This window comes from Condylura cristata, unplaced genomic scaffold (assembly GCF_000260355.1).
Source record: "Condylura cristata isolate star-nosed mole 26May11 unplaced genomic scaffold, ConCri1.0 scaffold00041, whole genome shotgun sequence".
In the NCBI taxonomy this organism is placed as follows: domain Eukaryota; kingdom Metazoa; phylum Chordata; class Mammalia; order Eulipotyphla; family Talpidae; genus Condylura; species Condylura cristata.
The window spans coordinates 407,468-420,870 of record NW_004567142.1 but is presented as its reverse complement, the minus strand read 5'-3'; the positions used below and the strand labels follow the sequence as shown (position 1 = coordinate 420,870).

Here is a 13,403-nt window from a genome sequence, read left to right as displayed (position 1 = left end):
CCCCCCCCTTTGCACAACTCCCCACAAGCCCCTCCATCTTCAACCAAAGAGCCCACACATTCTTAAGCTCAGGAAAACCCAAGGGTCCTGTTCAATTAATCGAGTCACACCCCCCCAAACCCTAGAAATCCAGGACCTCTCACTTACCCAATGAAACCTCTCCACAATCTCCCATACTCCTCCTCCTTAAGCACCCCTTAAGAAACTTGGGGAACTCTAGATGAGTGAGGGTCCCCCTTACTTATCACCCTAAGAGAACGCAAAGTCCCATCCTTATATAAATTGGTGACCCTTCTCCGAATAAACCCCAGACTCGCCTGGAGCCCTCTCTACCACATCCAGGGGGGTCCTTCCCCTCAAAATCTTCCAGATTCTAACCCATACAAAATGAGGGCCTTAATAATTCAAGGGCTCTGGCCCTTTCACTCCCCACCCGAGACAGGGAGCACTTAGTCCCCTAAATCCGAAAGTCCAGGTATTCTCGGACCACCAGGTATATTGGGTAGACCAGGCACAAGGAAGAGGGTTCGTTTGGGGCTTACCCAGCCGGGCTGCCCGGGATCACCGCAGCTTCGACGGCCTGGCTAGGGTTGGGACTGGCGGTGGAAGCAGCAGCGGCTGCGAGCATCGGTAGCAGCAGCACCAGCAGGAGAGGGGAGCCGCCGCTGGGGCCAGGCTGCCGCATCGTGTCAGGCGTGGAGTCCTGCTCCAGGCGGACAGTCTGTCCAGCAGGTCCAGCTCCGAGCGGCCCCGCCCCCGCCCCCGCCCCCGCCCCCGCCCGAGACCGACTCAATTTCTCCACCATCCAAACCGCGGGCTGTGAACTTCCCGCCAATCAGAGCGCGGTGCCGGCAGGGGGCCCTGATGCGCGGCCAATCAGGAGGCGGTAGGGGAGGGGCTCGAGGCACAGGTGCCGGAGGGGGGCGCTGGGGCCTGGAGTCCTCTAGTTTTGGTGGGGAACTGCAGGGAACGCTTTGGGGAGAGCCTCCAAGTATGGAGGTGCTGGCACCCCTCCCATGACTGTGGAGGGATGTGGAGGTGGTGAGCAGGGACCCCTAACTGGATTCCGACTCGCAGGCATCACATCTCTTCTCACGATTGTGGGGCAACGCTATTAAAATTTGCTCCCTGGCGGGTGTAGTTGCCAAAACGCTCACAGATGCCCGTTTCTCGCAGGAGAGACTCAGGATTCTGGGGGCAGAGCGGGAATTTTACATTAGGTCTCCAGTTCCCGCCTCTTTGAGAGTCCCAGGCGCACCCTACACCTTCCCATAGAAATCACCCTTTCTCGAGAACCTTTATTTCGGGGGTTCCAGGTTCAACAAGCAGATGTTGTTCCTCAAAAGCCAGCTGCCTTTGCCCCTTAAGGGTGTACACTTTGCCTTCGACCCACTAACTGCGCTTCCACTTAGCTCTCTCTCCACGAGCTGCCTCTAGAGGACCAGAATGCTTTCCCTGCCTGAATCACGAAAGAATGGCAAGAGCACCCCCGCGCCCCCGCCACCACCACCACCACACACTCCTAGAACTGCAGGCTCTGCCCTTCGAAAATTCCAGTCTTCGCCCTTGCTAGGGAACTTTACCATTAACAGCCCCAAGCCACAGGGGGCCTTAGGACCCACCTGCACCCCTTTTACTGAGTTCCAGGCCCCAAGCCCTGCCCACAGTCTCTTGACTCAAAGGGCTTCAAGTTCCTCCATTCTAAAGCCAAGGCCCCACTTTCTTCCTTTGGAATTACAAGCCCCGCCTCTCTTCTCCCAAAGGCCCCGCCCACAGAGCTCCAGACCCCGCCCCCTGGTTGCCCCCGAGTCTGAATTTTAGGCCACACCTTTTCCCACGCAGAATTTGGGCGCAGTACCACCCTTAGGGTCCCAAGTCCCACTTCACGGCAGTTCGATTGTGAAGGTTCCCAGTTCTGTAGCGTTAGACCTGCCCTAAGCTCCACCCACACAAGGTGCCAGCTCACCCCCTGGCAGTTGGGTCCACCCCAGACTAAAAACAGCAACCGAGTCAGCTTTGACTTCATCTCCCATTCTCGCTCCCTCTTCCATCGAAAGGTATGCATGGCGGAGGCAGAGGGGACCCCTTCACCCTCCCCCATTACAGCGAGGCACACAGGCTGACTCACCCAGTCACACTCACGGAGTTACTGCCACCTACAGCAATCCACACCTCCATCCCACACCCAGAAATCTGGGCCCACCATTGCCCAGGGACACCGCCCTCTGGAACTGTAACGACGGCGCCAAGGCCCCACTCACAGGCATTCGAGGGCTGTCCCAGCGCGACCGACGACCGAAGGACGATGGAGTGCCAGGCTCTGCCCCCTGAATGTATCCAGCGTCCTTTGTGTGGCCCCGAGAGTCCTGCTAACATGGCCTCACAACCCGGTGCCCCCTACCCACCTCCTACCCTGTGCCTGGAGCATTTGCTGGGGGAGCTGCTGAAATTTCTCCCTTCTGCCTGGGATCCAGGGCATCTTCAGCGCTCGTTGCTAGGCAACAGCCTTTGGCTCACCACAGCAACTTCCGGGGATGGCGTTGGCTTCCCCTCCCCCACAGCTCCCACTCTCTCCCCTTCAGTGTTACGATCTCCCAGGGTGGTTTCCATGTCACCCCTTGGACCCTGATGGGATCTCAACCCTTCAGAAACCCTCATGTCTAGAACGGCATTCCAGAAGCTTCCTCCCACTGTGGGTTCACACTTGGTTTCAACCCTGGTCTTAACAAATTTCTCCTAGATTCTTCTAGATTTTTTTCTGACATTCACTCATTCTCAATCCAAAACTCACCAGTTTTCCAGAAACGCAAGTGTTCTGGATTTTCTGGCATGGGAAAATGAATCACAATGTTGTAGATCTCAAGCATTACAAAATATCCCCATGTTCTAGGTTCCATGACATCCCAAATCTACCTAAGCTCTAGACTTCCTAACATATAAATTCCCACACACCCTCCCAAAACTTGTAGAATTTGAGAAGTCCAAACATTCCAGAACACCCAGGTTTTAGAATTACTCATCTGGTAGGTATATTTATATTCTAGATTCTCTGACAACGCTGAATTCCTGCCATTATGGATCTCTTAGAATGCAAATAAATCCCCTAGGAATCTAGAACTGACCCTCCAGAACATGCTCTAGATAGCCTAGTGATCCAGTTCCTTGCTATGCCCTCTAATCCTCAGAACTCCAAATGAGAAAATATTCCTATTGGTGGACATTCTAGAACACTCCCATGTCCCAAAACCAGTGACTTTTCAAGCCTTTTTGTGAGAAACTTGTCTGGAATCTCTGATATGCTCGACAGAATACAAGTTGTTCACCCAGTCGCATTCTAGAATGTCTGTATTCCAAACTCCCCACCATCAAACCCCTCTGTCACTGAGAAACTTGGAGATTCTAGAAATAGACTGTTCTAAAATCCCTTACCCCTAGCCTGGTCTACTTTGTCTCTTCTTCACTGGGTCAACGAAAAGAGGCAGAATATTTTCCCGAGGCGTTTCCCTTATTTGTTTTTTAATAGAACAAAACATGTCTGGGTGTCTCACATACCTTCTCCGGTGTGGGAAGGAAAGGGGGGAAAAGTCTGAGAGCCAGGGCAAGGTGGGCAAGGTGTTTGTGGAGGTAAGTTTTGGGGTAGACATCAGGACCTACATGACACCTGCTTCTGCCATCCTGTCGTGTATTCGTGCCTATTGATGAAGATTCATAGACATTCTAGAACACTCCCATGTTCCAAAACCAGTGACTTTTCAAGCCTACCGGTGGTAGCTACTCCGACTCCGAGACACTTCTTCAAGTCTGTCCACATGGGGCTGCACTCACCTCCTGACTTGGGGCACATGGCCCAGAGAGGAACAATTGAGCCCTCCAGCACACCGGCCACAGCGATTAGGTCAGGGATAACCAGACTTAATTCAAGCGAAAGAGAATCATTGACTTTTTGCTGCTACTAGAGAGGGGGAAAATGCTAAGAAGCCACCTGGAGTCATCTTGGCACAGAGAAGGGAAAATGTGAGACTAATGCAGCCCAGAGAAAATTAAGCCAAAGGATGGAAAGACATCTGGATGAGGGCTAGGAGGCCTGGATCTAGCCTATCCTGAAGCCATACACTGTACTTTGTTTAAGCCAGGTGTTCTTGAATCGACAGTCAAGAAGCCCCCTGGGCCCCACATCTCTGCCACCCTCTCCTTGGGTGTCTCTGAACCCTCTAAGAATGTAAGCAAGCTGCTGGCAGTAACAATTTTATTAGGGGAGGGTGACGCTGGCTCCAGATGAGGGGACCAGCGGGGCCCTCGTAACAATGGCACTCCGAGGTGGCCCTGGTCCTGACTCCAGGGCTCGCACGGGCAGAGGTCTCTCTCAGAAGAGACCTGGCCTCGTCTCCAAAGGCAGCTGTGTTCAGAAGGAAGTTTCATTGAGCTTCATCTTAGGGGGCACTAGAGGAGTCCCAAACCCTGCGGAGGGTCGGGGGGCTGGTGTTGGTGGCCTTCGGGGCTCCGGGCCACTCCGTACTAGCTCCTGGCAGCGTTCCACGAAGCTGCCTCCCCCGCGGCGCCGGGCTTCAGCCTGGGGCGGGCTGGGGCTCCCACGGCGGCTGCACAGGCCAGTGTTGCCAGACAGACTGCAGGGACGGGCTGGTCAGTGCAGGCCACGGAGAAGCAGGCCACACCCGCCCCCAGGCTGCCATGCCTGTCCCTGCCGCCCCACTGCACAGAAGGGTGAGTTGCGCCTACCTGGTGAAGGAAGTTCGGGGGGACGGGCTTGGGGGGGCACCCCGAAAGGAGGCCAGTGGGGCAAGCTCACATTGTTCCAGTTGCTCCATCAGCTCTGCTTCAGTCAGGCCGCCTGCTGGGGTCAGGGAAGAGGGGTCAGGGGCGTGAGATGCGCCTCACAGGACCAAGGGCAAACGTCGAGGGTGGAGATAGAAGAAAAGTGGCAGAGGTCGCGGGCCACGAGCGCCCAAAGCTGAGAGGGGCTGCGAGGGCGGGTGGCTGCAGGCGGCGGGTGGTGCTGAGGGTGGGTGGCCGGCCGGCAGGCGGGCAAGGGCATGGGGGCAAGATCACAGTGAAGGAGGCGGGGCGGGGCGCGGGCACGAGCGGGTACCAGGGGCCTGGCCGAGGCCGTCCATGGCGGTGGTCAGGTCCCACATGGCCAGGCTGCCGTTGGCCTGGCCGGTGAGCAGGTAGCGCCGGGGCCGGGAGCCAAGGCGCCGCGAGGCCTCGCACTCGAGCACGGTGAAGGCGGTGGTGGGTGAGCCGTCCACGGAGCGCACCGAGCACACCCTGGGGGCGGGGCGTCACCAGGCTGCCCGGTCACTCTGGTCCACACCCCCCACCGCAGCCCCCAGCCCCCCAGTGAGCACCCCAAGCTTATCTTCCCGCTGCAGCCTCGGGAGGCGGGAGGGCTCCCTCCCCAAGGTGGGTCCACCAGCTCCCCACAGCACCCCTCCACCCTCCCCATCTGACCCCGGGCCAGGGGTCCCCCTCCAACCTCCAGCCCTCCCTCACCCAGCGGTCCCAGCTCTGCACAGGGCTCTGCCCAACAGCCCCGTTTCCGGTTCTGTACTCGAGCCCCAAGACACCACGTGGACGTACGGGGCCCCTTTGGCCAGTCCCAGCTTTGCACAGGTGCCCCTCAGCCAGGCACACCCTGCCCTCGCTTCTTTCCATGTATCCTCTCGCCTGCGTCCAGAGTGCCGCCCTCCAGCAGACCCGCCAGCTGCCCGCCCGCTGCCAGCCGCCCGCCGGGCGGGAACAAGGCCCCCTGCAGGCGCTTAGCGCTCCCTGTGCCTCCGAGCCCCCCTGACCCTCTGTCTGAGCCCCCCACCCTGACCACCGTGCCTGGCCCCCAGCCCCGTGGCCCAGCTCCCTGCTCCCAGCCCCACCCAGGCCCCTCTGCCTGTCCCCCTGTGCCGCCTGCCCACGCCCACCCAATTGCGCCCCATCTTGAAATCTCCAGCCCCCGAGGTCCTCCCCAGCCTTCGCTCCTTCAACACCCCTTGGCTGAGAGCCCCTTCTGGTCTCAGGGACCCACCCTCCTGTCGCTTCTCCTCGGACTCGCCCGTTTGACGTGAGCACCCTCACCTATGTCCAGTGGATGAGAGACGCACGAAGAGCTGGCTGGCGCTCGGCACCACCTTCTGAATGAACACCTGCTGGTCATCCCGCTCACCGTAGGGGCCTGGGGGGAGCGGGGGAGGAGCGTCAGGGTCAGCCGGGTCCCTCCTGGGGCCTCCGTGGAGCTGAGTGGGGTCCCGGGGGCTGGGGAGGCAGGCAAGCAGGAGTGAGGGGATTCTGAGTCGAGTGGCAGTTCGCAGAAATGCAATAGGGGCTGGACATGAACAGAGGTCTGCAGAGGTCAGGGAGGGTACACAGGAGGCCGGCGGGGGCGGGCAGGGTCTGGGGCGGAGGCCACGAGGCACCGATGTCATTGCCAGCGCTGCAGCCGCCGTGCCCGTCGGCCGACTCCAGGGCCAGGATCTTGAAGGAGGCGAGCGGCGTGGAGCCAGGCTGCGTGGAGATCATGCCCCGGAAGCGCGTCACGGACCACGTCCTCACGTGGTTGTTGTCGGCACAGACTGAGGAGCAGGGGGCCGAGGTCAGGCCCCTGCCCCTCCGCCGGTCAGGATTCAGGCCTCGAGTCCTTCCCTTTCCGTAACTCTCTCTTGCCCAGACTCTCCTGCTGGCACAGCCTCCAGATTGCCCAGAGCCTGCTCTCGCCTCACCCTCTGCACTGTCCGCCCCCCCACCCCCCGCCTCCCCGGACGCCGCGCTCCCATCCCCACAGTGTGGCCCCACATGCAGCCAAGGGCACTCCGCGAGCGCCCCATCATGCCCCACACCGCCCAATACCCCATGCCTGGCACACAGTAAGTGCTCAATAAAAGCCTGTTGAACCGATGGATTCTCCCCTTTCCCACAAATTCACTCTCCCCCAGACTGGTCCCTTTCAGAGTCTGAGGGGCTATGGGACCCCCAGGTCAAAATCCTCTCCCCCACTCCGCCCCCCAGGGGGACTCAGCCACCTGGCGTGGTGACCCCCAGAGTCACCCCGCTGCAGGCCGAGGCCCACCTGAGATGAGGTGTTTCTCTGATAGCATGATCTTGGTGACAGGACTGCGGTGCACGGTGAAGGTCTGGAAGAGCTGGGGCCCCGAGCCCACGGTCTCAGGGTGCTGCACGATGACACGCACCCCCCCAGAGCTGGTGCCGTAGGCAATCTCGATCCAGTTCCCACTGTCACCTGGGGGGCGCAGGGGAAGAGAGCGGCAGGGTCGCAGTGGGCCCGGACACGAGGCAGAGCAGAGCTGGTGTCAGGCGGAGAGGGGAAGGACAGACAGCGAGGTCGGGGCTGTGGAGACGAAGGGGCAGATCCGAGAAAGCGGCAACCAGAGAGAAACGAAGGGGAGATGAGCTGGAAGGGGAGAAATGCAGGAACGTGCAGAGACAAAAAAAAGAAAGGGAAATGGAGAAACAGAGAGAGCGACAAGAACCCAAGGACAGGGAGGGGAGTGAGCCAGTCGGGCACGCAGAGAGGTGGAATCAGAAAGCCAGGAGAGCGGACAGCCGGCGGGGGCACGGGGACGCGCCCTGTCACTTCTAAGGGACGCCTGGACCGGAGGCAAGTGTCCAGGAGCGCAAAGGAAACCTTTGGGGTGATGAAAGTGCTCCACAATGAAGTCAAGATGATGGTTGCGAAAGTTGTTAATCTACTAAAAAATCACTAGCCGGTACACCTGAAAGCGGTGGAATTCATGGAATGTGAATTAATGAAAATCAGCTTTGCCCGCATTAAACATGCGGCTGTGGGCTGTGCTCGCCCCAACTGCAGACTCGGGAGAGAAACACCTTCCCTGCCCCCACCCCGCCCGCGCTCTAGAGTCTGGGTATGAACAGTGTTAGTGTAAGCAGTGGTTGCTGACTGTTTGTTGAATGACTGAATGAGAGCTGGACGTATGCCACCATACATCCCACCAAATCCCACTGGTCACATGGTGGGGAAACAGGGGCGGGGGGCTGTGGCTGGCCACTGATGGCCGAAGGGGAGGCCGGGCTGTAGCTTACTGGTCTTAGGGGTGAGGTAGACGCTGAGGGCAGTGACCCCGTCTTCTGCTGGGTCTCTGTAGAGCTCGCTGACAAGGAGGTCATTGTCTTTCATGCGCAGGGGAAACTTCTGCACATCTGGGTGGGTGTGAAGGGTGGGCAGGTTTGCCAAGGTGCCCTTCCCAGGGTGGCTCCTGGGCATCGGGGGGCGGGCTGCTGCTCACCCACGTAGTAGATGGAGCCGTTGTTGCAACCCAGGAGGAGGAAGGAGCCTGCTGCGTCGTAACTGGTGATGGGCTGCACCTCCTGGACCTGGCGGGGCAGGGCAGGCGGCGGCGTCCCCCCCTGTCCTGCCCTGTGGCCTGCCCGCTCCTCCCAGGCCAGTGCCCACCAGCATCCAGGCCCCCTCCCCTCAGCCATCAGCCGCTCTGCCTCAGAAGGCCTCGGTTTGTGTTTCTGTCTCCTGATCTGGACCTTCCTGACGTCAGTTTCTCGGTTCGAGCCACCCACCAGGCATTCGGCCTGTTCTCCGCCCACCCCCATGGCCTCTCTCTGACTTCCTGTTTCCATGTCTACTTCCGCTGTCTCTGTCTCTTTCTCTCCCGTATCTGTCACTGTCTCCCAAACGCTCACACTGTTCAGGGAGGACAGTACTGTAGGTATTTTGTTTTTGTTTTACACTTTGGACACCCACCTTTGGGTGGGTGTAGAGAGAACAGCAGATGTGTACACGGACTCCGGCGAACCTCTCCTCCCCTCTCCTGCTCCCCCATCCAGGGCCTGGAGAATCCTCTCTGTTCCTTTCCCAAACCCACCCATCCTTCGCTCAGCTTGGCCGCCTCCTTCCAGGAAGGCCTCCCTGATGCGCCTTACACTTAGCACATACTTCCCCAGCCTCTAGGGCACCCCGGGTTGGGTGGGGCCCGGAAGCCCACCCCGAGTCCCTGTTGTCTGGGCCCCGGGTGGACCGCTCTGACCTGCCAGTGCTTGGTGACGGCGTTCCACACCCCGATGCGCCCCGTGTGGCTCGTGGCAATGAGCTGATTTCCAACGAAGAATAAGGCCTCCACGGGCACCTCCAGGCGGAAGGCTCCTGCAATGGGCGGGGATCCCTCAGCCAGCACCCCGCTTCGTGGGGGAGAAGGAGAGGGCAGGAAAACTCCACAGGGCAGAGGGTTCAGCTGGGCCATGGAGTCTTCACAGGGCGGAGGCAGGCAGGGGTTTTGGAGGATGACAGTGGGGTGATGTCTGCAGTGTGGGGGACTCTAGTGGGATGAAACACGATGAGACTGTCACCAAGGCAAGAACTCGAGGGATGCCAGAGGAGCCTCACAAGAACTGGGGTGTTAGGGAAGAATTAGCTGCACAAGTCTACAGGGAATGCAGATTCTCACCAGCTCTGGGTTCTGACGGGGAAATCCTAACAGTACAGAGATGGAAAATGCAGTGAATTCTGCTGGAGCAAAGAATTGTATGTGGGTGCATTTTTCTACCAAGCCCATGAATTCTAGTGGGTTGGAGCATCTTAATAATGCAAACAATTCTTACAGGTTTGAGAATTTTAGGGGGTGGGTTATTTAATTTTGTTTTTAGTAAAGATTTATTTATGAATGTATAGAAGAGCTGGGGTGCAGGCCAGAGTATGGGGGATGAGAGGATTCACCAGGCACAGTGGGGAGCAGGACAGGCAGATCTACGGAAACCCACTGCTGAAGGGAGCAGCAGGAACACAGGAGAGGTCTGCTGTGCCCTGGGGGTCACTCCCTGGCTGGGGATCGAACTCGTGCTGCAGTGGCTGCCGCCAGCTTCACAGTGTTGAGACTTCACCCCCTGCGCCACCAGCGAGACCCAAGGGTGGGTTATTTTAATGCATCACCAGTTACAGCAGGATTCTGGGGGGCTCGGGTTCTGGCCAGGGGATGACATACCTATCTCAGAGCCACCGCCTTCTGCCTGCAGAGCCCACAGCAGGATCTCGCTGCCTGTGGCTGCGGCCACCATCTTGTCATGCTCCCCCAGGGCACCCCCAAGCACCCGGGCTGTGAGCGCCAGTCGCTCGATGGGCCAGTCCAGGCGGGGACTGGAGAATACCAGCTGCCAGCCAGAGGCTTCCTTCAACCTGCAGGGGACACCATGAGCCCTCGCCCCCAAAGGCCCCCTCTCCGTAGGGCGCGGAGTCCCCCGGCCCCTGCCCCCTGAGCACCTGTAGCAGACGAGGAACTGGGTGTAGGCCACGGCGATCCAGTCGTGGTGTCCACACACCAGACGCACCATCCCCGGCTCCTCGGGTAGCCCTTGGGGGGAAGAGCAGGCTTCAGGGCCGGGCGTGGGGCTATGGTGCCCCCGCCTCCCTGGAGGCAGAGACGTACCCGAAGGGGAGGGAGGCGCCTTCTCGTCCAGCATTCGGCCCAGCAGCCCTGCATGGCCCAGGTGAGGGGGCATTGTGTTGCTCCTCCGAACAGGAGCTGGGCGGGCTCCTGCCTGCTGGGGGCCCACCAGGCTGTGGCGGTTTCGCCGCTTCACTGGGAACACTGCGGTAGGGAGAAGGGACAGAGTGACAGTTGTCACCATTCTAGTAGCTTCCATGAAGCAAGCACTTAAAATAAGCCAGGTACAGATGTGCCAGGTGCCGTGTCCCGACGGAAAGACTTCAGGAGATGCCGGGACCCACATCAACGGACCCCGAATCACACACCATGTGTTTCTCCCTTTTCCATTTCTTTGAGGCGATCGCAGAAGAAAACTGCAGTATATTTGCTAATCTTCCCTCTTTTTAAAATTTTTGTTAATATTTATTTTATTTTGTAGAAGAACGAGGGAAGGTCAAAAGAGTCGGGGTGAGCGGATTCACCAGGGACAGAGTGGGGAGAAGAGGCGGACTGACGAAGTCTACTGCTGAGGGGAGCAGCGGGGAGACAGGAGAGGTCTGCTGCAGCATGTGGGGTATTTAGAAGAGTTTAATAATAGTTACTGCTGGGCTTCCTTTTCTCATTTACTTTGTATTTATGGTATAAAGGCAGTGATGTAAAACTTCTATTTAAAGTGATTTTTTAATGAGGTAAAACTAAATTAAGACAACAGGAGCATGAACTATAGATCAGAAGCACTCTCTCGGGGAGGAGGGGGGAGGGGGTGAGGGGGCACAGGGGACTGTGGTGATGGTGCCTGGGTGAGTCGGGGGTGGGAATTTCACCGGGAAACCATACATTGTACAAAGGTTAAGAATGATGTAATGAACATGTTAAAGAATTAAAAAAAGAAAATAGGACCATAGCTCTTCCTATTTGGCAGATTTCATGAAGGTAGTAGGTACTGACCGGGATTAAAGAAATAAAGCCATGAATTGAATCTCCCCACCAAACCTAGTGGACGCCAGTCCCCTGAAACACTGGGGACAATGTGATGGACTGTTCTAAGGTCCCACGTGGATTATAATCAGTAAGTACCTTTAGTATTTATCCCCTCCATGTAAAGGACACCCATCCACAAGGAAATTAAACCAGGACTCCAACTCAGATGGGGCCTGGGGGCATGCCTCTCCCTTCAAGGAGAGTTCCCTGGCCCACTGCCTCCTGGGAATGCTGTTTTCCAAGCATCAGGTTAGGCATGGGATATGGAACTACAACTCCCATAGTGTCTCAGGGTTCAAAGACCCTAAGGGAGGACGCAGCCTTATGGGAAATGTAGTCCTTACTCGACCTTCCTCACAACCAAGAGTATGCCCACCTGGTGGAGGTAGGTAACCATTGAAGAGGACGTTTCCACAGGAAGACCGATCCAATTCTTCCCGCAGCTGCAGAAGACGAACTGAGGCAGAAGAACTCTATAGTTGAAACTTGGGGTACGAAGGCAGATTCTTTCCCCCTCCCCATCTCTTTCGCCACGGAATGTCACCACTTAGCTTCAGGACCAAATCCAGTGCGCTCAGCTCTAACCCAACCTTCCTTTGGGAGGGACAGGGGCGAGGGAGGATCACTAGACTACTGGTTTTCTATGCCATGAAGGTGCTGAGGGGGTCCCCACTTACCCAGAGGAGTGAGCCCATAGAACTGGGCTTCATGGAGGAGGCTGGAACCATGGACACCTCTGTGGAAAATTGATTAGTGGTTAGGTTTGGGGAGCCTGAATGAGCAGAGAATTTTGAAGATAAAGTTTTCAAAACTGTGAGTTTTGATGAGTCCAGATTCCAAGGATGATATGGTGGTGGAAATATGAGTGTGGGGAATTCTAGGACACAACTTAAATATGATCAAGGTTCTCAAAGAGAACGCCAATAGAATGGAGTGAAAGTGAAGAAGACCGGAGAGAAGAGACTTGGCAAGGGCTAAGCTCCCCTTTATCCTGCATGCCAACCTGGGGTCCAATTCTTTGGTGCGCAGGAAGTTGAGGATGGGGGCGAAGACGGTGGGGTCCCTGTCGATGAAGATCTGCCGGGGGACAGAAGATGGATGGGGCAAAGAGCAAGGCGGAGCCGGGTTCTGTCCCACCTACTGCACACCCCCCACCCCCACCCCCACTTCAGATCTTGCTCTACTCACTGCTCCGGTCTCATCTTTCAGCGTCGAGATACGTCCGCTCAGAAGACTGGAGGGAGGGGACACAAAACAGGTGTCACGGGCTGGGGTGCGGGTGGAGCCGGGGTTAGGTCTCCCCCCACCCCCGTCCCGCCTTCCCAATCACCTGGAGAAGAAGGAGTCTGGGATCCAAGTGAGGGTCTGGCGCGAGGTACTGAATCTGACGGGGGAAAGTGAGCTGACGCGAGGTGCCCGAGGGTGGGGAGCGCGGCGCCCAACCCCAGGAATTCCTTTCTCCCGGGGCAATTCCTGGCTCTCGCGCCTCCAGCAGGGGGCGGAGCAACTCTTGATGGACAGGGATTTCCTCCGCGAGAGGCGGGGTCGCCCAGCCCTCTCCCTGCCCCCAAGGGTGGGGTCTCAAGGGCCTCACACACTCACCTCTTGCCTCCCACATTCAGATGAATCACTTCCCCGGGAGGTCCCCGTCCCGGGACCCCCTCAGCGGCAGGCACTACAGCTGCCATGACCCCCGGGCGAGCCGGCCGGCCCGCACCGGCTTCCGGGTGTGCAACCGGGACCCGCCCCCGCCGTGTGGCTATTGGCTAGAGACCGCCGGAGCTTCCGACGATTGGGCAGTGCGTCCATCCGTCGCAGTTAAAAGCCCCACCTCTTTAAAGGGGCCCGCCTTTCCTGTCCTGGACGGGGCGGACCTGTGGCTCGTTTGGGGAAGTTTAGTAAAGAGGCGTAACATTCCTCCATCCCTCTGGGGTTTCTGTTTTAGGAATGGCATCTTTGTCGCGGGGCAAGTGTTCAGGCCCCGAAATTAGTCCAGGCTAAAGAGGA

The 13,403-nt window shown here is 58.0% G+C and overlaps 1 protein-coding gene across 2 annotated transcripts; it reads right to left on the bottom strand.

Annotated features, from left to right (window-relative positions):
* Positions 1 to 3,547: 3,547 nt before the first annotated feature.
* SHKBP1 (SH3KBP1 binding protein 1) lies at positions 3,548 to 13,127 on the bottom strand. 2 transcript variants are annotated; one of them, XM_004694130.2, is made up of 18 exons: positions 12,999 to 13,127; positions 12,727 to 12,780; positions 12,585 to 12,630; positions 12,400 to 12,473; positions 12,074 to 12,132; positions 11,773 to 11,853; positions 10,416 to 10,577; positions 10,250 to 10,340; positions 9,975 to 10,165; positions 9,024 to 9,139; positions 8,271 to 8,358; positions 8,068 to 8,184; positions 7,076 to 7,246; positions 6,426 to 6,581; positions 6,088 to 6,184; positions 5,108 to 5,286; positions 4,738 to 4,852; positions 3,548 to 4,625 (listed from the first exon to the last, which is right to left on the bottom strand). In XM_004694130.2, exons 1-18 carry the CDS (start codon positions 13,082 to 13,084, stop codon positions 4,403 to 4,405), a joined length of 2,106 nt encoding a protein of 701 aa, XP_004694187.1. In that variant the 5' UTR covers positions 13,085 to 13,127; the 3' UTR covers positions 3,548 to 4,402. The 2 variants fall into 2 exon arrangements, with proteins under 2 accessions (XP_004694187.1, XP_012589265.1); XM_012733811.1 differs by having other exon boundaries at positions 4,738 to 4,849.
* Between the last annotated feature and the right edge of the window lie 276 nt (positions 13,128 to 13,403).